The 25,234-nt window shown below is 47.6% G+C and overlaps 1 protein-coding gene across 1 annotated transcript; it reads right to left on the reverse strand.

Moving 5' to 3' along the window:
- Positions 1 to 136: 136 nt before the first annotated feature.
- Positions 137 to 25,205, reverse strand: LOC144145775 (contactin-6). Its single transcript, XM_077677502.1, has 6 exons — positions 25,009 to 25,205; positions 22,567 to 22,839; positions 20,100 to 20,308; positions 12,310 to 12,439; positions 8,750 to 8,887; positions 137 to 7,822 (listed from the first exon to the last, which is right to left on the reverse strand). The coding sequence occupies exons 1-6, from the start codon at positions 25,076 to 25,078 to the stop codon at positions 7,638 to 7,640; spliced, it is 1,005 nt and encodes a 334-aa protein (XP_077533628.1). The 5' UTR covers positions 25,079 to 25,205; the 3' UTR covers positions 137 to 7,637.
- Positions 25,206 to 25,234: the final 29 nt, after the last annotated feature.

The raw sequence follows: 25,234 nt of genomic DNA on the forward strand, positions 1-25,234 counted from the left end.
GTAGCCTCCAATGGCAGCACCACTGAGGTGGAATGTGACAAGGCAATTAATGCAACTGCTGAAGGCTCACTAAATGAGATTGACAGAGAGAACCCGATGGACACTAATGAAACATTTGTTCCTTCACATGCAAGGCGAGTTCCAATTACTGATTATTCCAAGGATACACCACTATATACACACTCCATGCATCAAAAATAATGTTTTGTGAAAATGCACAGTAACGTATAATGAAAAGTGTGTAACATGTTTTTTGCACGACAGAAGGTTACGCCCCATGAAAAACTACGTTTCTCTATTAAACAAGCGCGGAGCAGCAACAAACCAATAAGAAAGGACACCCACACTACCATGCTCCCATCAATAACTCGCCTTGCCACTTCGATGCAGGCTTTGTGTCTCGAATCAGTTAATAAGCACTGACAGTGAAAGCACTCGCAGTAAAAATGTTCCTCCATGTCTCAATCATACACAAGCTGCCACTTACCACTAACAATTTTCCCGAGTAGCTGCAATGGGACTTTACAATGGGGGTTGTGCAACCAACCTGTTAAAACTTTCAACATACCTGAGAAGCTACCTAAGTGAAAACATCATTGACATCCCTTTAACAGATGTCCCTGAGCTAGTGAGCATTTTAGTTACCTGCAAACAGTTTCTTCACAACAAAAACCACACATTCGCACAACGAAAACACGCACACTAGAAAAAAAAAAGGTGATAGAGACATAGAGGCCCAGCATCAGACAACACGAACACAAGAAACATGGATAAGCAATCTGTTCTATGCGCAACACATATTGTTACCCTGGCAAAAGTTACGACAAGTGGGCTGTTTGTCCAAATACAATAAATAATAGCAGCCACAAGAAAAAAAGTACAATGTACCGTTCCAAGTGAAAAAATAGCTATGGCATCACAAGGTTCAATCAAAGACTGTTCAATAATGACAACACTTTTGCTGTATTACAGCTGCTGCACTCCTGAATCCGGATAAACGGTAATGAAAATATGAAAGAGCTTATTTACTGAAGCTTTAAAGCAAAAATCTGACGATTTAGTGCCCTTCATTCTTGCGGAAGATATCTTGTGCACCACCTTAAACGTATCCCCTTGGTACAACTTTTTACAACAGAAATGCATTTACCTGATGAAGAGAGATCAGTACTTCAGCATTATGCTAACTTAGTAGCCTAAATAGCCATGGCGTCCAGGTTTTAGAGCTGCACTATAGTTTAAGCATGCAAATATTAATTGCAGTGTCACCGTATTGCCATAAAGAGCCAATTGGTGCATGTGAAGTAGTAGCCAATATTTCTGGATGACCTCTCTTCCAATGTGAAAGCAGTAAACAGCAGTGTCTAGTAGAAAATGAGCACATGAATAAATAGACGATCACCACGACTTCTCTAGAAACCTGCTCAAATGGAAATGCAACGCAAATACTAGAGGCAGCAGACATTTGAAACAAGTTCATTCATTAATGGCACAAACTTTTAAATGCACTGCAATTCTTGGTTTCAGACCCCTTAAATGAAAGTCGTAAAATAAAACCTCTACACAGCATACTGCACTCCTGTAACCACTCTTGGTCAGCAGTCGTTGACTGTGCTGACCCCTCGAATCGCCATTAAAACGTTAAACTGTGCAAAATTAACCGTACCTCACAGGGCCGTACCCAGAGGGGGGGTTTGGGGGTTCAGCACAGCACGTAAACAAAACAAGGCAGCACGTAAACAATACTTACTCTTGCTTTCAGCAAAACTACCCCCTTCCCAAAATTCATACCCCCCCCCAAAAAAAAAATTTCTGGGTACGGCCCTGGTACCTCATGTCGCTAGGTGATGAGCGGAAACATTTAGAAGAATATAAATGAAACAATTACAAAACATAAATAAATAAAAATACGAGGCTTTTGAATTGAAATAAAGCCATTGGAACGTTAAGGACATATCGCACAAAAACGGAGCCTGAATTTTAACATGACCAAAAGGCGGTCTGCAATGTAAAAGGTGGACAGCCTTCTACTTCTCATCTCCCAATTGCTCCTCCTATTATAAATGCACTAATATCTGTTTAAATGTCAAGTGGCAACATCAACTGGAGTGACCACGCCACACACAGGGCACACGACACAAAACATAAACTAGCAAAAAATCTAGCAAATGACAGTTTGTTCCCGCCTTTTAAAGAGGCCTAAATCCCTTTCCACTCCTTTGGTACAGCCGACCTCTTCAGCTGATCGGCCACAGAAATCAGCTGAAGCCTATTTGTAAGCCTGATTCACGTGAACACCATAAGATGCTTATCAACATGGATAGGAAACCACCACATTGGCTGCACTTACCCTTTTTTTTTTTGTTCTTATCCCCGTTGTCCTTATAGCGGCAGACTGCTGCAAGCACGGTGAGAAGGATAATCCCACCTGCCTTTGAACTGTGTGGGTCACCATTCGCTAAGTTGTGACCAGAAGCGTTCCAACTTTCTCTAGGCTGTTTTAACAAACAACCTGATTACTAGGAAACCCACACCGCAACAAAACTGCAACACCAACTTATTCCACACATCTCTCAAGCACGTACAGAGGTCTCCACATTGCTGACTGCGCAGACTGCACCGGCGCGCCTCAAATAAATAAAACCATCATAAACCGTCCATGGCACAGAATGTCACACAGCCCACCATCAGGGATCCAAGTACCAAAAAACGTTAAATGCTAGTGAAGTTTAGTTGTTAGTGCCTCCAGTGGAAGTTCAAACTTTGGGCCCCTGTATCAGACTGCCTTTCATTCATCAGATATTAGGAGGAAAAAAAAAAAAAAAAAGACCACTGGGGCACACATACAAATGCTTTGCAGGGCAGTGTCCCCACGTAACTTTTTCTCGTGTTCCAGTTTCCAGTAGTGCACAAGTCGCACAATTGGCACAAACAAAATGCCAGCTCTTACAGCTGAAAAAAACTTCACGAAGTGCTCCACTCTACAAGTGCTCTCGCGCCATATTTTGTGACACTGGACACACGGCTGCAAAAGGAGAAAAAACTGCTCTTTGCAGCGAAAACAAAAGTGCATACGCACTTTTCACAAAAAAGCTTATATCGTCTTCGCACGACGACAGAAACTGGGTATTAATGCAACACATAACCTGCTCTAAACGGCAGAGCATAGAAGGCTCTAAACTCGCACAAAAAAGCCCTATCACTCCGCATGTGACCTCACTGCCAATGTGAGGTGATGTACCACACAAGATGTTTGTTAGCAAGAGCAGAATGGCAAATGATGCACTGGTTAGCTAAACATCATCCTGCCGCACACAAAATTTGTGGCGGGAACTTAAAAACACCAGGAATGATATGAAAGTATGAAACATTCGATACAACAAAAACTTGTGTTTCGCTTCAAGGTTAAGCTCTAAATTATTCTCACGCATTAAACCAAAGCACTTTGTTGCTGCCTTGACTAGTAACAGGTATGCCATGCATTCCAGTACGGCCATGTCTGCAATAATCAGTGCCTCCCATCACCAGCATCAAAGGCACCTGTAGCAGATACACGAATTTAAATGTTTGTTATGGCTACGTCTACAACTTTGCCAAAGTGCTAAGTTCTCCACTTATGCAAACATCTGCACCTGACTGAAACCGGGAAATTTGCATTGTTGGTCATAGCTGTCGCAGCTAAACAACCCCCACATTTTGGCCACTAGTAACAGCACGAAAACAGGAAAGAAATCATGTCCTAAAATTGTAAATACTTCCGACTATGTTAACCTACCACTCAAAACAGACTCGCACGATTTCATTGATACAATGCACTCGCCAAATAAATTTTAACAGTCGCAGCGATTATGCACTGCTCTAAGCTCAATGCTGTCAGCGTCAGAGTTCCTCAATATACACCAGTTGCAAAACTCCCCTGCACTGGTGGCAAACAGGGGCAAGTGTGGGGAAAGTCTGTCAACAGAAAGTTGAAGTAGTACTCAAGTGCTAGTGGCTGCTGCCATAAGTCACAAAAGAAAAACTGCTAAAACCTAGGTACACATTACCTAATTTATTGCTTTCTAATTCGAAAAGCAAGCTCTATTTTACCATATTTGCCCGAATTATAATGCTCCTCTTGTTTTGCTAAAGGTAGCCTTCAAATTTGTGTAATCCAACTCAATCCAATCCAAAACAATACATCAACATTACGTGAGCAAATTTCGGTGCAACCCTTGTTCAAAGGACATACTACCTTAGCCAGCTGTTGCACATATTTCTGCTGCTGCAATTAGCCCCTTGTTTCAGTCGTTATGCCTCCCGAGAGGTTCCAAATGAAGCATCCATCAAACGCACGGCAATTTCAATTACAGTAAGAGCTTGTTAATTCAAACGCATGGGGATGCCATCTCAATTTGAATTAATGAAAGATGAATGGATTTGATTGGTTGATTGTAGGGTTTAACGCCCCGACGCAACGCAGGCGATGAAGTGCACCGTAGTGGAGGGCTCCGGATTAATTTCGACCACCTGGGGATCTTTAACGTGTGCCGAAATCTCGTACACACGGGTGTTTTTGCTTTTCGCCTCCATCAGAAAAGCGGCCACCGCGGCCAGGAATCGAACCCGCATCCTCGTGCTCAGCAGCACTACGCCGACTGAACTGATAAAAGTGAACAATAACCACAGTGCACATTTCAACACTTCGATGCTTGAAGGAGCCATGACTGCAACCTGCCCCTTATCCTTAAAGCAGCACTTTTTGCTCTAACAAACAAATGCAGCGGAAATCCTTCGCCTTCTTGAAAACTGAAGGGGACGGGTGGCATTTCATGTTGATGACTTGCGCTTCGTCCTTGTCCTTCTTGTTGTCATTATTAGCAACACGTTCTGCGATTCGTCCTTACCTGTCAGCGCACCACTGGACTAGTGTCCTCATCAATCGAGTTGGCAAAAAATGCACCTTCCAAAACGCCCTCCACGTGGGATTGGTTTGACCCTATTTTGCCTTCTCCATTTTATGCAGCCTCGTGTGTTGCCACAGGGTGTATTTGTGCGGCCGTGTCCCAGGCATGAAGACGCCGGTGTGGTGGCGCATAGTTTGAATTATCTGTGGCGCAACCAACTCGGGTTTGAATGAACCGATTCCTTATATAGACTTCTATGCAGACTTGGCCGTACCAAATCATACAGTTCAAATTGTTCATAAATTTGAATCATTGAAGCTCGAATTAACGAGCTTTCGCTTGCTAGTTGACAGCGAGGGGAACCGAGCAGCATCATGCACACTGGGCAGCCCGGAGGCATGAGTGTGCAGCTGATATAAACAAAGCAGAGCCATATATTTATGAATCCGGAGCCCCCCACTACGGCGAGCCTCATCGCCTACGTAGCGTCGACGCATTAATACCTCATAATCGATGAATCATATCTTTATGCAAGGTTTCACTCGCCCGGAGCTTGAATTAACTTGAGGACTCCCAGGTGGAATTCATAAATTAGCAGCAAATGAACCTACGGACCGCCACGTTTAAAACTATGAAGGTCTGGGCACTTGAAGTTGCACGCTCTTTCAATGTTCTCCGCTCCAGTTTTAATGCCAGCAGGAGCTGGATAAGCAAGCAAGTTTATGGAGCACAAGGGATTTTTGCTGGAACAGTTGTGTGTGTCAAATGTCATCTGCCAGGTACGTGGTGCCATGTCTGCAACACCTGCGCAGTAGAATTGGCGTCGAAATGTTTTTTCATATTGTCCTTGGAAAATTTACCTGCGTGTTACAATCGGGGACGCATTAGAATCGTGCATATACAGTATTTGGTTGGGTTATTAAGTTAATGTTCAGCAAAGTTCAGTTTCTGTCCCCTAGATGCTTTAACGAGACAGGGGTGCTCGCGCCGCCTGGGTTCTGAAGCGAAGTTTCGCAACTGGTGTATAATGAAGAACTTTGGTCGGCGTCCCCAGAACCTCCTCCATTGGCATGTTCCGGTGATCCGCCCAAACTACTTGCACACTCTCGAACTTGCATTCACTGTCCTCACCATAACGATATCTGCAACCAGGCACTGCTTTACGCTAAATGCCGTCAGTGCTCCAAACTAACCATTCTACAGCTTTGGCTACTTTATGCTTCTAGAGGCACAATTCTAGACCTGCACACATAATTCTCCTATTTAGAGGCACATATGCCTCGCCCTTTCCTCCCCAGCAACTTTTGTTCTCTTGTGCACTTACTTGCACTGCCCTGCAAGTGCTGGGGAGGCACAAGTACTTTCATTGTAATATATCCTCAGGTGTCCCAGCTTCTTCCTTTTTGCAATGTGTGCGCCTTACAAAAAAATTCGGATAAAAAACCAGCAAAACAAAGTACACCAGCATGGGAACTAGGCATTAATGCCTCTCACAATTAAAGTATGGCTTGGAATTCATGAAGCAGGTGTATCTGTATCAAGCAGCAAACTGGGCAGCCATGCGATGGCCATCAATGCCTCTGAGCTCCTCAGACATGCTCACATTACACTATCTTTGCTTAGCAATGGCGCAAACTATCTCAGCCAGTGGTGAAGACCTTTCCCGTGTTGAGATAACACAAGTCACCTTGTACTAACAATATAACAAAGTTACACTAAGTCACACATTATAACTAGGAAGTTCTCACTCTTCAGAGAAAGTAGCCGAGGAAATTGTTTCAAAGCCCTCCGTTGTACTGATGGCACCATGGCGGTATCATCATCAAAGGAGGTACCCTGGCCCCGAAAAAGAAGATGAAACTCTTGGCAACACTCAGCCTGCTTACCACTCAGCACTGTCCAGTAGAAGGTGTACCGCTCAGTGAGACACTCGTACAATACACTAAGAACTGAGGAAGCCTCCACAAATGGGAAAGAAGAAAAAACACTGGAAGGGCTTACCACACTGACGCTGTCTGCTGCCACAAGGTAAGAACGCCGTGTTGGGATGCTGGCCCCACAACCGACGTGGAATCATGTTGACTGGGTTGACAGTGAAAGGTGTCTCTTCCTGGAGTCCCACAAGGTTCATCTGTGGGCACTCACTGTTTCTCTTCGCACTTAGCACACCTAGAAACTTGCGGCTTCATGCCAGCTTGACAAGCGATGTCGGGTTTGCGCCGTCCTTCAGCCGAGATGCCGCAAAGCAATTGAAAACCTTCAGTACAGCAGCACGCTCAGCAGAGAAGAGTCCTATATAGCACTGGTCTTCAATGTGAACCACCACAATATACAAGCAGTAATAAACAAACAAACAAAAAGCATGACAAAGTCCTTTCAGAGGAGAGCGCAGCAGAAACCAGCATGCCTGCTAAACCTCCAAGTAGGCCCTGTACCAGGTGGGGGTGTGGAAGGGGAACTGCACTATACATTTCAGTTCATCGAAACAAAACAAGTGCTCGGCGCTGCGGAAAGTAGACTGGCCGTTCCACACAAGTCACTACGACACAATGTACTGAAAATGCGGCCAACCTATACGATGCACGGTGCTTGAAGCAAACGGGTCTGGTAAGTGCAAGCCGGTGCAAGCCAGTGCAAGCCAATGCAAGCCGCGCTGGCTGCTGACGTCAGGACGACGCTCGTACACCCCTGGACTAAGCTCTGGTGCTGAGCGGGGCATTCTTCCGTGCCTTTCTCGGCGTGCCCGCGGGGGAATCACACGTGCGACGGGCGCACCACCGAGTTGTTGTTGGTCCGGACTGCGCGCTCGTTGTTGTCGTTGCAGTCGGGGCGGTCGAGGAGAAAGCTCTCCTCCAGGTCCACTTCGAAGCCTGGGTTGGCGACGATGTGGGGCACCGCCGACGATTCTTCTTCCTCGTCCACTTCGTCCTGGAGTTCCTCTGTGGGGAACGACTCGCATTAGCTTCTCTAGTACCTGTATATATTTTTATATTTATCCTCTCCTGTCTATCCTCCCTTTCCTGTACAACTGTGTTCCCCATTCCCCACACCCCCCACACCAGCAGGCGTTCCGGTGTCCACCCTTAGGTGAGACAAACTACGCCTGCTGGTGGTCTTTCCTTTCCTTGTTTACAATAAATTAATTCATTCATTCTGATAACAATTGAAACCTGAACTCTCAGTCTGGTCATTGGTTAATCATGCAAGGGCTCAACTAGAACACTGATTGATTGATTGATTGATTGATTGTAGCGTTTAACGGGCCGGCTGCGGAGACCATGCCTCGCGACCCTGTCAAGCTGGGTGTCCTCCTGTTGGCAGTCGCTGCCCAACATGGTTGCACAAGCATTTAGGAAGTGCTCCATCAGCAACACGCTTGATGGCACTGAAGATGACACTCTGTGGGATGCTGACAGTGAGCAGCAGTCATCCTCGGACGACTGTGACAGCTCAGACGAGTGTCTTCGGCAGGCATAGTGAGTGGCAGTGATGGACGGGCGTCGAGAATAAATATAGACATTGTGTGCGTGCTTCTCTGCTGAGTTATTATTTTTGTCAACTTGTCCCACCTCAAGGTAGGGGGTCAACCTATATACTGGGTCGACCTATATTCCGGTTTATGCGGCAATTGACAATAAAAAGAGAGGAAAGAAAAGAAAAATGCACATAAAAACAACAGCCCGAATTCACACACTCCAGGGTAAAATAAAAAAGAAAGTTTTATGTTTAGCATGTTGGGGCGACACCTAGGTTATGAGGTGCCACAGCGTCTACCACACACACACACTCTTGATCCCCATTACAACCTTTGATCCCCATTACAACCTCCCAGCAAGGCTTTGAAAAGGCAGGAACAACCAACGCACCGTGGCGGCCCTCCTTGTAGATGAGCAGGCAGCTGAGGCAGGAAAGGATGAGGATGGTGCCCATCACCATGGACACGGCCACCATCCAGGCAGCCGTGCTGAAGTCATCCCCGCCGGCAAACATCTTCTGCACCACCTCTGCACACAGGACAGGGGTGGAACAACGCCCGGTGGTGACAACTTTTCATACCCCTTTGTGCCCATGTCAAGGTGGCCCCGGACATTTATTCACCAACTACTGCTCCTGCTGGTCCAGCTGCCCCGATAGAACAAACTCGGGCCAGTGCTCGGGGTATACAGCACACAGGAAGAAATGATTTAGAGAAAAGTTTATTGGGTACAACTATCTTGCCAAATTACACAAAGCTCCATAATACGCCTGTTACACAGCCTGTAAAGCAGAGGCACACGAAACAGCCTTCGCAACTATGATGTGATGGGCAATTGGAAAATGTCACAATTCTGGAGACGGTAAAAAAAAAAAAAAAAATCTGCCCGAAATGAAGACCCATGTCAGGCATTAAGAAAAACACTTCAGTGTAATTTGCAAGCGCTCTGCCTGCCAGAAGGAAAAAAAAAAAAAAAAAAAAAAAAAAAAGAGAGAGAGAGAGAGAGAGAGAGAGAGAGAGAGAGAGAGAGCAGAAACAGTGTGCTAATAAAGAGTGAGTGCGCCAACTAGCCCCTAAGGGGGACTCACCTGTTAACAATCCTACGGGACTTCCTAATTTATGACCCACCGACTTAAACACTATCATGCACCAATACCAAAAGCTTTACAAATACATACCAAGGTTCACAACGGCCCAGTTTACTTATTTTAGAGATACGTCGCTTCTGTACAGAAATAAAAAAATACAACTCTTGCTTGCTAGACGGGTAGCGCTAACTGGATAAACCAAAATGCGTCTTGTTTATTTTTTGTCTCAGTAAAGAAGTAATGTATGCCTGAACGAAGCAAATTAGGCCCTTAGGAACATTTCTGTGCATTTGTAAAATTTCTTATTGGTACACGATGTTTTTTAAGCGCGTGGGTCATGGATTACTAAGTCTCAAGGGATGCGATCAGGTGAGTACCCCTAAAGTGCTGGAAGCATGTGATTGCTATTAAAAGCAGTGCAGGTCACACCGCTTATTCCTTTGGTGGCCATGAGGAAAAGCCGGCGTTCCAAGCATAGCACAAGCGGCACAACAAGCCCACAAAAATGAGCTCCTTGACAAAGCAGCCCAGTGTTACATGAGCAAGTCAGTGTTGGTGTCAAAGCCTGCAACCGTGCCACAACTAGGCAAGCACGGTAATGATGCGGTTGCGCCATCTTCGCTATCTTCCACTGGTCGTCTGTTTATTAACGAGAAAATGCCTCGGCTGGCTAAGAACGGCCAGTGGCAAACAACTGTTTTAGCTGCCTTAAAGGGACACTGAAGTGATATGTAAACATTGCGGGATTACTAGCGCAAATTGTAGTCCGGAGTCCCCAGGCCATGTTTCGACCACTCTAGGCGCGTTTACGCGATTTTATTTAGTAGAAAAACTAATTCGAAAACGCTGTCCTCCTCTCTTTACGCTCGCCCATTTTCTGTGGTGTTTTCGTGTGACGTCAGGAGGGGATGAGCTGGCAATTGGCTGCGCCACGGCTGCGCTACTGCACGGCTCCCCGGCCGACAGAGCCAGTCGGCCCAGCGTTTCGTCCGCCGGCGGGTCGTTGCAATCAAGGAGGTTAAAAAAAATTGCTTGGTCGCAATTCGTTCGCTTTGTTGAAACGAAGCCAGGACACGTTTGTGAATGGAAGACTGTGCCTTTCTTTACTTGGTTTGTTTGTACACTGTATCTAGCTCCAAGTCAAGGTCGCTTCACACAAGCGCTGCACATGCGACGCTTCGCTGACTGGTACGCCAGTAGGAAAATATAAGGCCTCTTGAAGGCGGGAGAAGAGTCAGCGAAGTCAATATAGGTACTAGGCAAATAAAAGGCAGTTTTAGCATATCGTTACCGTGTTTACGTTACCGTTTACCGTATTTGCGGGAGTAGGCTTCGCAGCGCGAGAGTTACCGCGAACGGTAACTTACCGGCACAGGCTTCACCGTCGTCGGCGCTTCCGGTAACACGGTACACGGTAACGCAAACACGGTAACGATATGCTAAAACTGCCTAAAATCAACTGATATTTTTACCGTACAGCGTAAAACAAGGGTGCGGGAAGCGCGTTTTTGCGCTGGGCGAACAAGCACAGCGGTCAGCAGCACGACTACGCATCTGCGAACGCTTTTCCGTCTACGAAATGCAATTGCTAGACGTGAGCTACTGTGGAAACTCGGGCGACGCTTACTGCACGATCGCAGTACAACAAATAGTCACCTAGGCGGCTTGAAATGCCAAAACTAAATAAAAGTGTAAACCGGTTGTACAATATATACCCTATATTAGCAAGGCATTTGCGTCTCGCTCCGTGGCCTAGCGGTCTGAGGCTCTAGGAATTCGCGGCAAATGTTTTGCGAGTCACGAGTTCGAATCCCCGCGGGTACGTGCTTTTTTTTTTGTAAGTTAACTTTTTTGTTTTCCGCCGATGTTTTCTATATTGAGTTCACCTTTTTTGGGGCCGCAACGTTCATGGCTACACAAACTAGTTCACAAAACGCGCGCAGGCTGGCACTGGCGCGCTAGCGAGTTCTCGTTGGCGTGCTGTTGCCATAAGCACCGACTGCTTGCAGGCAGTGGGCACAGGCCAGAATGAACAGACCCTTGGCCTGGTGCGAACACGCTTTTTACGATACAGGCATGAGGGAGGCAAGCTCCAAATATGGGGGAAAAGCGAATGACATTTGGGCGTCTGCGGGTACGCGGAGGGCGTTCATGCACTGCGTAGGTCTCGGCTAGTGAATGCTACGACTACAAGCCGTCCTGGGAGGCTTATCTTGTGCATTTTACAGCCGACAACATGGCAGAAGCGCGGTACGATGATTACTGAGATATTGAGAATGCCCATCCAACAAAGCCATTGGTTATGTTTTACAGAACCGAAACCGAAACCGAAACTTGTGTGATTGCTAACCTTGGGCATCGTCCAATCACGGCGCCCCTCCTCTCAACGTCACAGCCTTAGTTGGTGCGGCCGCCGCAAACCGCGCATGATAGTTTTTCTTCTTTCGCGCTTTGTAAAATAATTACCGATTTGTCAACCGGATAAACGATAAAAAGTGTGCTAATTTGAGCCAGTCTACGCAGTGCAAGCAAAAACGGGAGCTTGACAAATTCACTTCAGTGTCCCTTTAAACTTCATGTCCACAAACATATCCGCATCTACATACCCCACACTTGCCTACTTTTACTCTGCATTACTCCTTGCACAAAATGGCTTGCCAGGGTGTACTACAATCAACTCAAATCTAATTTCACCAAGATGACAGGTAGCTGAAATACATTTTTTCCCCCATTTAAAAACACGTTAAGCTGAATGCCTCGTATAAGGAAATCCCTTTTTCTTTTACATTAAATCAGGCTCGAACCGCAGCCGTCCGTCACACAGACAGAGACAAGAAGAGGAGGGGAAGACAGCAGACACTACCTGCGGGGTCGAGTGGCTTGGAGGTGGAGGCGTACACGGTGGTTGCCTCCCCGGGACCCAGCCGGTTGGAGGCCCACATGCGGAACATGTACGGGGTGCCCGGCTCCAGGTGGTACACAAAGAACTGCCTCTGCGATGGCAGAAAATGAAAGCGTCGCTCAATGAAAGTTTCTCTCTACGTCAAGCTTGAAGGGACGCAATGTCCACTGCTTGACGGAAGGAGGAGAAACTCGGTAAGCAAGAACAAAGCCAATAGCAAAGCTGGAGCACTCAAAATGCACTAAGCGTCAGCATTAAATTAAACAGCAATGCAAAGCTACGCACACGGAGCCTAACGTTACTGCTCGCCGTAGACATTTACCAAGTCTTCTCGCAACACCTAATTAACAATGCTGAGTTACGCAATTAAACAGCCTTCACCAAACTAAAACGCAGAAGCCAGAGCAGAGGTGTCACTACATCTTCATCCTCAGACTGCAGCGGCCACTGTCCTTCAAAGAGAGCAACGGAATCGAAGCCTGTTGTGCGCACTAATGCAGCAGCCATAAGAAGCTAGCCCCCAATTTTTTTTTAGATCAGTTCCACGATGACATCTGAATTGGTCGGCATCTGTGTAGGTTGCACATTGCCAATATGCCCGGACAAACAGCAAAATCTGTGTAAACAGCAAAAGTGCGCTCCCAGAACAAATGTGATACCACAGTTCCACTGGCATTTCAAACGCCTTCAAACCAAATGCCATTCAACTGAACTGCCAATGTTATCCTGCTGTACGACATTTTTCAACCACATTCAGTTGAAATGCCATAAATATTAATAAATTAATAACTCAGCATAACTCTAGACTTCAAAAAGGGAAAACGATCCTTTTGCTTATTACAGCTCTCATTCACTTGCATCACTCCTCCAGAACAGCATGGAAAAAATAAAAAAAAATAAAAGGCAGCATCCCCATTCCGTGGATGATGGCGAGGGTGAGGAGTACAGGTACTCGAAATGACATCCAAGTTGCGCCCCGAGTGGCATCCGATTTGCGCCCCGACCATCGTTCGATTTGAGCCGTGAGTTGCACCTTGATTATTCCCTAAATGAAACTGAACTCACGGCTCAAATCGAATTTTGCTTGATTTTCGCTTGATGGTGGTGTGCGCACGGATGGACGCGGACGGAAATTGGGAGGTCCTAAGGTATTCCGCACCGTTACAGGCGAGGGAGTGAGCCGTTTGACTCTCGGGTACTAACTCACAGTCGTAGCCCAATGGGTAAGACGACTGACACTGACTCTGTCTGGTCTACCAGACACAGGCTCGAATCCTGCCGGTGCCTGTGTGATTTTTGCGACTATAAATGCTATGCGCACGGACGCGGGCGGACATTGTGCAGTGCTAAGGTACGTCGCACCTAAGAAGAAAAAAAGAGAAGAAGAGAGCCCAGCCCCACCAAAATACTGAAACTTGATAAACGTTTATGATCATTAACTCGCCGATAATGTTTTATTAAGTCAGCAAAAACAAATCTTACCAAAAGTGATGCCGCTGCAACGTAAGGTAGAAACAGTGAAGCTCTCAACTGGCATTAAAAATCGACACTGAGAGCAGCGGAAAACCACTCAGTGGGAATGTCATTTCAGGTCACTCATTTTGTTCAGCTTAGACGTCATTTTGATTTGTCAGTGGAGTACAGGTACATCTTGCTGGAATAGAATTTTTGAATTTTTGAAAATATCCTCTTATTTACATTCGACCCAAGGATGCAGGTTTGATTCCCAGCCGCAGCGGCCGCTTCTCTGATGGAGGCGAGAAGCAAAAACACCCGTGTGTTCAAGATTTCGGCCCACATTAAAGATCCCCAGGTGGGCAAATTTAATCTGGAGCCCTCCACTATGGTGCGCCTCATCGCCTGTGTAGCGTCGGTGCATTAAAACCTCATAACAAATCAATCAACTCATTTACATTTAATTTTCAGCATTCAGAGTGATTCGCTTAGATATGATCCAAAATCATAAGTGCACCTTCAACTCCGAATTAATTTTCATGGGTAAAAAAAGTACACTGGTTGCACAAGTAACACGGTACTATATAAAAATAATTACCTGATGGACGTGAAGTGTCACATAAATTCTAAATTCTCTATGAGTTTAGCTATTTTTGCACAATTTAACTAATGTGCATAAAAATCTGAACGCACAAGTTCAATTTGTACAGTCTGTCCTTTCCATGCACACTGCAGCAAAAGTGGCACTGCGCGCTGCCAGGAATCCGCCTCTTTCATTGCGGTGTGCTGCCACCTAGCGTGCCCAGTGGAAGTTGAAGCGGCAGGGTTCGCCGGCGTTTCCTCCGGCTGCGTTCTCGTTGTATGCACGGCAATCCCCCATTACGACGAGGAGCAGCCGAAGTTTTTCTTCTGTGTTGGTGTTATAACGCCTTAAGATGATAGCCCCTGGTCATCACATAATACCAGGCGCCTTCTTATCACTGAATGAGGGCTGGTAGAGAAATCTCGGACAGATCCGTGTGCCGTCCGAGCAGCAGAGCGAGCAGTACTTGGAGTCGTCTGGCATAAACTACGATCGCCAGCTCAACAAAGGCCGGCAGATCGCACACGGCCTTTAAGCGCTGGACGCATGTACGATTGATACACGCGATTCGCATGCGACTAATCGTTACGAATGTCGCCACGACTAGTCGTACGCGTGAATTGGAGACACATGGCCCGATGCGCGCATGAGATGCGTCGTCGGCGTCGCTCCGCCCACTGTTTTTGCTCCATGGTCAACTACGACGATCGCAGAGCTGAATTTGTAGATTCTGCGCGTTTGTTCGCAAGAAATGGATAAAGCAAGCAATCATGAAGCGTTTTCTGCCTTCGGAAACAGTCCGCGCACACGCCGGCCGCGCCTGCCAGCTCGGCTGCGCCTGCCAGCTCAGCGGCTCGAACCGGCGCAGACCACGGTAGCAACCGCGCTTGTCGCTGCTCTTCTGAATCAATCTCATCGCTAAAAAGAAGTTCCACATGCGAGAAAGTAGGTGTTAGTGTGGTGAAAAATTGTGCTAGGGATTGTTGTCAGGGATTATTTTAAAAGCGGCGATCAGATATCTGCCGCCGCAATGCAAGCCTACGCTGACCGGTCGCAGCTGCGCACGGTGCGCGGTGCGCCGAGCGGCCGAGAGATGGCGATACCTGCACGGAAGCATCGAATCGGGCTACGCAGATGTCTGGTCACCGATCGCTCAAACGGCAGTTATAGCTTAAATAAAGTTCCACATGCGAGAAAGGGGATGATAGTGTGGTGAAAAGTTGTGTTACGGATTGTTATTCACAGTTGCACAGATAGCGGCAATCAAATATCCGCCAGGATGCTAAGCCTAATGTTCCCATCACCCGAGCCGACCCGAGCAACGCAAGCCACCGTAGCCGATCGCGTGTGGCCGACGGGAAGCGATAGAAGCCGACACCGTTCCCTTTTCGGCACTCCGAGTTACAGCGGAACGCAGCACAAGTTGTGGGCATTGTTCCGCGCACAACGAGCACACACAAAAAATCAAACGATGTAAATACAACCACGACCCCTTCCCGCTTGTGCGGGAGCTGTGGGAAATGTCGTCTGCTGCCCCTGCCGGGCTGCTTAGAGACTTGGCCGCTAGGGGATTGCGCATGCGCAGTGGGGTTGTGAAAGAGGCGGATTTGAAGACTGTGAACAGGCTTTGCCACGCCTCTCGACATCCTAAATACAGTCAAGCACCTCTAAAATTCCTTTGCAGGCACTCACTTGGGCATAACTGCCGTGTGTGGTCTGCAAAATGCAAGCTCTTCTTTGTCATTTTGTAATGTTTTTTGAGGCAATGGCTGATAGTGGAAGGTTACCAAAGCAGCAATGCTAATCAAGGCCTGTAAAGGGTGCTTCACTGCATGCGTGCTTGCGTTGCAAGAATGTTATCTTCAAGGAAGGGGACATGACGGGCTGAAGGGCAACCAAGGGCATATTCATAACAACCCTTTAACACCGACAAATTCCTCGGTGTCGTTCGTAAAAACAGAACACTGAAAGTATGTACCACTGTATTTACTCGTGCAATGAATGTACTAGCTTTTTTTCGTAAAAGTGAAGCAAAGGTGGGGGTGCAATTATTATGCAAGGTAATGTTCAGAAAACTTTTTCAATATGATCAAAGAAGGCTGTAATGCAAAAAAGAAAAGTGTTAGGTAACCTATTTTTTGCAGTAAATATACACTCACACTCTTTACAAACAGAAAAAGTTCACTACACTCGTCTTCGTTTGAGTCGCTAGACCGTCATCCAGGCCACTGACCCCTTTTGAAATGTGCTCCCACAAGTGATCATCCTCGCTGCCGTCCAGTGTGTTTGAGATTCTGGTCTTCTTGAAGCTCCTGGAGATCAAATCGCTGGCATTCCAAGACTCAGGAGAACATGGGTTCGATGGTCGGCGCCAAGGCGTGCCTTTTGTGGGCCATCCAGTGTGTGTACAAGTGGTGCACGCTCTCTTGGAACGGCTCGTTCCCGCACATGTTTAGGGGCTGCAGTGCCAAGCAAGTCTACCCTGAATGCTGGCAATCTCGGTGCACAGCTCCTCTGGCTCCTGGCGTACGTTTTCTCCCCGGTGGCCGCACAAAATTCCCAGCATGAGGAGATACGGAAGAAACAGAAAGCCAGGTCACTGTCCCCACACAGTGCAGACCCAGACGGCCACTAGGTCGTACATGAATGCCAGCTGGAAAGTTCGCCTTCAGCAGAGTTTTCCTCTTGAAAATCACCACGTATGGGGGCAACTTCCTGCCGCCTGCCGTGATGGCTAGCATTACTGTGAAGAGCTGATTTTCGGCGCTCATTCTTCTGACCAGGCCCCTACAGGCTCCTCTTGGTCCACCGTTCTGTTCCCAGGTATGTCGAAGTTGTGAGCATCTAGTCGGTATTCCCGATTTGTGACAGAACGAACTCTTGGATCCACCACAGGCGTACCACGAACTTGTGAAACTCTTACACCTTTTCTTTGCAGCAAAGAGGCAGTCTCTGACAAAGTGATGTGCGCCTCCTTAAGCACAAGTCGTTGCGCTGCATGAACCCACCGACTGCGTGCTTTGAAAGAGGTGGAGGCGATGGGATGCGTCCCAACCATTTCCCACGAAATGACACAGCCTGCCTTTCGCAGGTCCCGCATATGTTACCCTGACGGCACGCTGCTCTCGATTTGCAGCACCCAGCTTGTCGTGCTCCACCCGCCATTACCGCACGCAGACTTCGTCAATACCAAAATGCCCACCGGCTGCACGATTCCCGTGCTCTACTGAGTACTCCACAGCCTTCAAGTTAAAGGGGCCCTGAAAGGCATTTTGAGCACACTAAATGAAGTAGCGCAATCGTTAGATTGGGTCGTCAAGGTCATCTGGGCCAAGTATTACTCTTTTACGCGCAGCGGAAAGCTCACACTTTTGTTGCAAAGTTTGTCGCTTTTTTCTCACCCTTTCCTTCGTGTTTTTTGACGCCGCCATCTTCACATGTCTACATCATCGATTCCCAGATGTTCATCATGAGTTAGACATCCTGCTATTGGGCGGCTTTTTCACGCACTTCCGGCAAAGAGATGAGTCGTCTGCTCAGCGTCGACTCGCCGGCTGATCTGCCAGCGTAGTGCCGGAGTGCTTGGACATTTTACGACAAACGAAACAAGTGTAAACAAACGCTTAACCGTTCGTATTGAATGCAACACGGCCATAACACGACATGGATATTCTCTTACGGGAGTACGTTCCATAAAGAAAGCGTTGAAGCCCCGTGGCACTTCTTTCGTGCAATCGCAGAGAACGCCCTGAGCCGAATGCCCGGGTTTGACGGATACATTTTTTTCCACTTCAAAACAATCCAGAGATGCGTTTCGAACGAACACAACGTCACAACATGCGTTGCAAGTCTGAACCGCGATTGACAGACGATGGGTTGCCTCCTCCTGCCCGTCCGTAAATTCGGCACTCACCTCGCGCGCGGTTTGCGGGGACGAACAGCAAGTCACTTAACTCTGGCGCGCAAGCCGAGATGGCTTTTAGCCACGCACACTGCACATACCCCATGCGAGGTTGAGTCGTACGTCGCTCGAGAAAGATAATCCAGACCATGGGAAGCACTATCCACCCGCAGAAGCACAACGTCGCATTTCATCGCTAAACAAAAGCGTCCACAACACACACACCATCGCCTCCTGTAATGCCAAACGCATCTCACATTTCCTAATGAGAGTGAGTGGTACGTCTGCAGTGCCCACATGTTGCGAGGTGGGGCCCCGAGCTGAACCGGGATCATGCAACCTTAACTGACCTCTGGGCCGTTTTTGCCTTGTTGCCAAGGCAACCGATGTTTGAGATCGTCAAAGAAAGGCGCTCGCTCCATTGCTAGAAAGCTCAGAGCCGCGCCGGAGCATGCTTTGCCAACGTTGCCGCTCTCCACCACGCGTCGCCCCAAGCTGATCTGGTCACATGATTGAAGCGTTTTGTGCACGGGTTCTGTATCGGTTTAAAATGTCTTTTTCACATGGCGCCGGCAGGAATTACCACCACCGCAAAATAAGACCCGGCACCAGCGGGGCCAAATCTGATACGGCGCTTTTTAGATAAACAGTGCGCGGTGCATGAAAGGGACCGAGCGCAAGATCCCCTCCAGCGGCTGCGAGTTCGCCGCCGATTAAAAGTCACGTGCTGCACTGCAGGAACACACACCGCGAAAGGGCGAAGCCAGGCCACCGCACACATGCGGCCAGATTTTTCGTTCGCTTATCCATCCTTGAGCGGAGTGCGGAATTCATGGTGTCAACAAAACTTGCCCGTAGCAGACGGCAGTCGGAGGAGCGTAATGCGGAAGTACGTCACCGCTGACTAGCGCAGCATCATGGGAGGGAGTGCTCGCGCGCCGTCAACAGTTGAAAAGAGGAGGAAACGCGGCGCGACGATAATGCGCGGTTTTTGATTTACGATTTATCAGCTAATACTCATCGCTTTAACAAAATTCTTGCGGGAGGATATTGCTAATACATTGTCTTATTTGGTTACATGTACATCCATGCATCGGCGGAAGGTATTTCAGGACCCCTTTAAAAGCAGCCATGTAACTGACATTTCGGCCCATCGCTGACTGTAAAGCACAAGGCAAGCAGAGAATCAAGCAAGTGACGATGCCGTCACTGAGTGGGAATGGCTGCCAGAAAAAAGTAGGGCTAGACAGCAGGCATCATTTTGATTGGCTGTCCCACAATGCCGTGCCGAAGTGTTCATTTTTACTGTGAGAGATAGCTGTAGGATTGCATGAAAAATCATATCAGAGGCAGCGAGTGAAGTGGGAAAGCTAGAGTAGGCTGGTTCGCGGGACTGCAGGGTATCAAAGTTGGGGGTGCGTTTATTACGCAGGGGTAAAAAAAAATTAATTCTGTCGACCAAAGTTTGGGTGCATTTATTACACGAGTGCGTTCATTATGCAAGTAAATACGGCATTATTGCAGGCTGGCCGCGAATGCGAAGGCAAACCAAAAGCTGTAAGAGTATTCTAACGCAAAGACGTGCCTCACCAGAAAAAACTGACAATCTATGAATTGGTGCATCAAAATGCCTCCAACATGAACTGCAGCAGCTGCAGTTTGCATTGAGTAAGAAGCGGCAATTGCTAGGGTGAGTTTGTTCGTTCGAGGCGGGCGTAATAGCCTGTCAACAGGGCTCCTTGTCGCATTGCGCACTCTTTTCTGTCGACAGAGAGGAGAGGTCATCCCGCCATTTCTGGTGGTGACACTCACCGCAGCAGGGCTGATGTGCACGGGCGAGTGGTGGTGGTGGTGGGTGGCGGCAGCAGCGGACAGCCCTTGGGCCGAGGAGGGCTGGGCGGCCTGGTAGGCCAAGGTGAAGTGCGAGATGGGGTAGCCCCCGTCACTGCTCACGCGCCACCGCACCGTGGCCACCACGCTCGACGGGTGCACCGTCAGGTTGGACAGCTGGCCAGGGGGAGCTGCACAACCAGGGCAGGAAGAGAGGCAAGAAGAAGTTCGAGAGTTGTTGGAGTAAGCTCTGTACAGTGGAAGGAAGCCGGTTCCAGCAAGTGAGAAAATTTGGTGTTTTATATTTATTACGACAATTCCTTTGCTTCAAGACCATTCAGCTTGGTTAGAGCGAAATTGCGGCTGTGATTGGTACTGCAGTGTGTGCCACTATACAACAAGGGGAAGTGCTATGCACTGTCCCCTTGAAGGCAAACTAAAGCTGCACACAGTACAATGCTAAACCTATTGCTGCTGTCTAGTGCAACTCAAGTCTTTATTGTTTTGTATCAGACGGGTAATGAACTAGCCCAGTAACGCATCACGCAGCTGTCACAAATCCAGCCCTTGTGCAGCGGCACACACTCGCCAGCCCCAGAAAGCTAAAAGTTAAGTTCTGTGATCTATTTTCCTGAGACTTCCCAACCTCATAATCTATTTGTGGCATACTGATCTGCAGATGCGGTACTTGAAGCACCCCACTTGCTTCTTATTCGGCTATTTGTGTCATGTGAAACATCACGAAACAACCCGGTGTAAAAAAAAAGCACCTGTTTAATTGGAAACTTTTAAAGGTGTTATGACACGAAAAGGTGTAGTGACATCTTAAAGGTGTAGTGACACGAAATTTCAAAGCTGATATAACTGCAAAATGCTTCCTTTTTATCTGGAGATATCTCCCAGCAAGTTTCAACAGGAGCCATTCAGTATAACATATTTTAAATCCATTTTAATCTCTGCGCTATCGACAAAGCCCAGAGTGGGCCGACATGACATTATCTGCTCCTTGCTCCAAACTGCCAACATCGGGGCTCCTGTGACGTAGCTGACGCACTGGCTGCGGTTGGCGCGCGCTGCTACGTCATGTGTACACGTCATGGTTTTGGGACTGACGTCATGCTGCCCGGCACGAGGGGATGGTGAAATCCTCAGCCGGTCTAGGCGCGTGCAGGCGCTCGCTCGTGCGCGCGTCCAGACTGGCAGCGGTGTGACAAGAATGGTGACGTCACGGGCAACCTCCTCTCATAGCGGTGGCTTGGCGTTTGTTTTGTCGAAACTGAAACTGACACGAATAAACGACGCCGTAAATGATTGTTTACGCTGCAATCGACTGTCTAATGTGCCATTCTATGATTAGTGAGCTGGTAGGCACTCATAGCAGTGAAAAAAACGTAACACGAAAATTTTGTGTCAGTACTCCTTTAAATTGCCACTAAAGGGCCACATGAGAGCCTAACTTTACACAACACTGCTTGTTGTCTTTAGCGCCTCCTTAAATTTTGAACACGTCTGTTCAAGCGTGGTTTTGAAACCACCAAGTCTCGTCATCTGCATTTAAAAAATTGCTTCCAAAGTGAAGCATCTGCTTATGGGCAAAAATGCAACAATGAAAATGCACTAAAATAGAAAAAGGTGAGGCCCCAAATGGAGTCAGTTCAAAACCACCCAGACCTCATACAGGCCACTCGCGTTTGCAACACGCAAAAGAAGAGAGGTCAGGCTACAAAGTAAGAGATCGCAAATGGCAAGTGTGAAAAAGCTATCTTCTTTACCTTCTCTCTGTTATGCCACCAGCACAAAGTGTTTTGCCTCCATTGCTCCGCAAAGAATTCTGCCCATCAAATGGTGTATCAGTTTTTCATCAACCTACAGCGTTTCTCATGAGAAGAACTAGGCTCTTCTTGCCCTGCTGCATACTAATGATGATAGTGAAGATGTACCATGATGTATGTACCGACAAATTACAAAGCGAAAACACTCTATGGCACCTCTCTGGGGTTTACGTGGACAGCAAACTTTACCAGTGCGCCCTTTACGGCACTTCACCTGCACCCACTGCCAGTGCGACACCAGAGTGGCCCTAGTGGTGCCTCAGCTGCGCCACCCAGTTGAAACAAAAGCTCTTGGTGCCACTGCTCGTGCCCCCTTGGCAAAACACTGCTGGCAGACAGCGAATGTTGGTCCAGACTCGTTAGTGCACACTGGGCACCATGCAGGGGCCTGACTTTTTGCTCTCGGTAGAGTGTAGAGGGAGGCAAAAAGACGGATGGAAAACTGTGTTCCTTCCTTTTCGCAGGGCGATGGTGATAACAGTTCACAAAAGGCGCAAAGTTTTGCAAGAGTAACTCCAACATCCCAGTCAAAATGCAACGTGAGCCAAGTCCTACAGTCAAAGACAATGCGATTCAGTCGTGCTCGGGTGCAACGAGGGAAAGCCAGCCACACTCACTGCGCACAAGTAGCCGGGCGGTGGAACGGGGGTGTGGGGTGTCCAGGAAGCAGGAGTAGTTGCCCGCGTCCGAAAGCAGCAGGCCCGAGGAGACTAGGTCGCCTCGGTACTCGTACACCGTCCAGCTCAGCTCCGGCCCCAGACCCTGGCCGTCCTTGAGCCACACGACGCGCTGCTGCCGCTGATGGCTTACGTTGCACTGAAGCGTCAGCCGCGAGCCCAGGTCCCCTTCAACCACGCTGGCCGGGCCGGACACCGAGTGATGATGCGACGCTGCAAGGGAGCAACAGAGACGCAAGGGATCTTCGGGTTATCTCCAGCCGTTCCAATTCAAGCACATTCTCTTTTTCTTTTGACAGTCCCGTGTGTGAGCAAACGTGCGATGGCATAGAAAATCTGCCGGTCTGCGATATGGCAGCAGAACAGCATGTGTGGTGACCACTGGCAGTAAAATTTGTAGACTAGAAGTAACCATCCTCAGAATTTCTGTTGACCCTCCCTCCCTGGCATTACTCTTCGATTTGAGAAATCTGTTGGGCCCCACATGCACGCTTCCACCCATAGAGTTACCCATAAGGAGTTAGAAAGAGAACACTTTGCTGCAAGTGCTTTGAACCTGTCCCTCCCAGGTGATGAAAGCATTCAAGAATGAAGCGAACTTACGCCTCTGTAAATGCCAGTTACACATCCCAACAAAAATAAAACTGCAGGCAGTGCCGATCATAAAGGCCCTCCAAGCTGAAAAATATTTTCAGAGTTGGGAGGCCTTGCTTGCCCTCTTGTATCCAACATAGCTATGCTGTAATTATTAGAATGCCTGCAAGAGAGTTTGTGCAAGGAGTCCCTTGGCCCACATGTAGTGCTGGGGTTATTTTAGAATCCCAAGATTCTTCAGCAACATAATGGGGCTCTTCGATTTACACTCTCGGACTCACCGCGGATAGTCCACGGGTAGTCCGAGGATTCCCCGAAGCCTTAGGGATACATGGGAAAATCGAATGCCGGACTGCTTCTCGGGGAGTCCGCGGTGAGTCCGAGACTGTAAATCGAAGAGCCCCAATGAATGACACCTGAACAGCAATTTTCGTACTGCGACTGTTCGACACACAGCCATTAATGCTGGGAATCTCACTGCATCATGCCGAGCCACAGAATGCAGCATTAGGCACTCACAACTGTTGTCGCAGGTTATGCCCTTGTGATAACACCATGAGGCTGCCACTTCAATGGTCACTAATCTGAGGACATAAAACTAAATGGCGATCAGGGCTTCCACACGGTTACGTTCAATGGTGATGGATTTCGATGGTTCTCAAGTTCAAAGATTTTGTGCAACACTGAAGCTGTCTAGCTGTACCTCACCATGCTTTTCAATGACGCTTTGAAAAGGCTGTGCAGGAGTAATGCATTGTCACTACATTCTATGGCTCTCAAAAATTTCCCTGGGCCCTCGCAACTAGACCAACTGGCGAATAAGCATTGGAGTACATTTTTCCTGTAGCAATTAGTGCTGTTCGGTTACTAACGAAAAAAATCAATGATGACAGGCTCACCATTTAACCGCGTGTGAGAGGAAACTGTAACACATTTTTTTAGGCATTAAGCCCATTATTTGGCGCTTACAGACTGCACAAAGCAACTTTTTTGTTGTCACATAATACAGCACGACCGACTGCTCACGTGCGCGAAATGTCTACAACGATTCTGTTACATTTTTACAGTAGCAGTAACAAGATTTCAGCGTATTCGGACGAAAGGTCGGCATACGTACGTCTTGCACAAAAACTGATTTGACGGCCCTCACTGGGAAAAATAAACTTTAACCTAAAACAAGGAAGGCATGTAGAGGCGTTTTATCTACGTTGCCACTCGATACAAACGACCGTTGAGGGCTAACACGGTATATTTGATACTTGAAGGCTAGATGAGGTTTAGTGACGGTTATGTAAGCACACTGGGCAAGCATATCACCGTGGAAAATTAGTCATTAGAGCCAATAACAAGTAGCGTGACAAGCCGGACGGCTTGCGCGTTAGTAAAAAATGCTCGGCCGCTCTGAATCGAGAGTACACAAACAGCATCTTCCCCTTCTTTAAAGCAAGTCTTTGTCCAAACACGGCACCAAATGCGGCTTCAACCTACCTCAGTAACAGCCTCGCGTCCTAAATGAGTTAAGCGACGCGGTGAATTTGTACGGCCGCTCCATCACCCGTCACTAGGTTCTCAATGGCTGTTGCCCAAAGCATCACGCCTAACCACCGGCTTTTCTGCCGATACACATGATCAGGCGCGTTTCATCAGAAAGCTTTCGGAAAGGCAGTAGAAGCGTTTGACAGCTAGCTCAGCTAGCTAATGAGGAACAGGTTTGACGTGCTTGTTTAGTTACTCTGAGCTTTAAAAAAGGTACGAAGAAAACAAAGAAACACAGCCGTTCCTACGCACCTTTCGAAAACACATCGCCCCAGGATAACACCAGCAAGAAGGAAAAATTTAATGTTTTCGCGAACATCATATGATGCTAGGAGTCCATATCGGCCATGTTGAACAACCGCGCACTAATCTCAAATTAGCGCAGAAACCTATTCGTATAAAGCTTAAAAAAGGCAGTAAAAATTAAATATTTAAGCTTAAGTTTTTAAACCGGCAAATATAAATACAAATAAGAAAA

The sequence above is a fragment of the Haemaphysalis longicornis genome, unplaced genomic scaffold (assembly GCF_048455015.1).
Source record: "Haemaphysalis longicornis isolate Haplotype H1 unplaced genomic scaffold, Haemaphysalis longicornis Haplotype H1 scaffold_7, whole genome shotgun sequence".
Taxonomy (NCBI): domain Eukaryota; kingdom Metazoa; phylum Arthropoda; class Arachnida; order Ixodida; family Ixodidae; genus Haemaphysalis; species Haemaphysalis longicornis.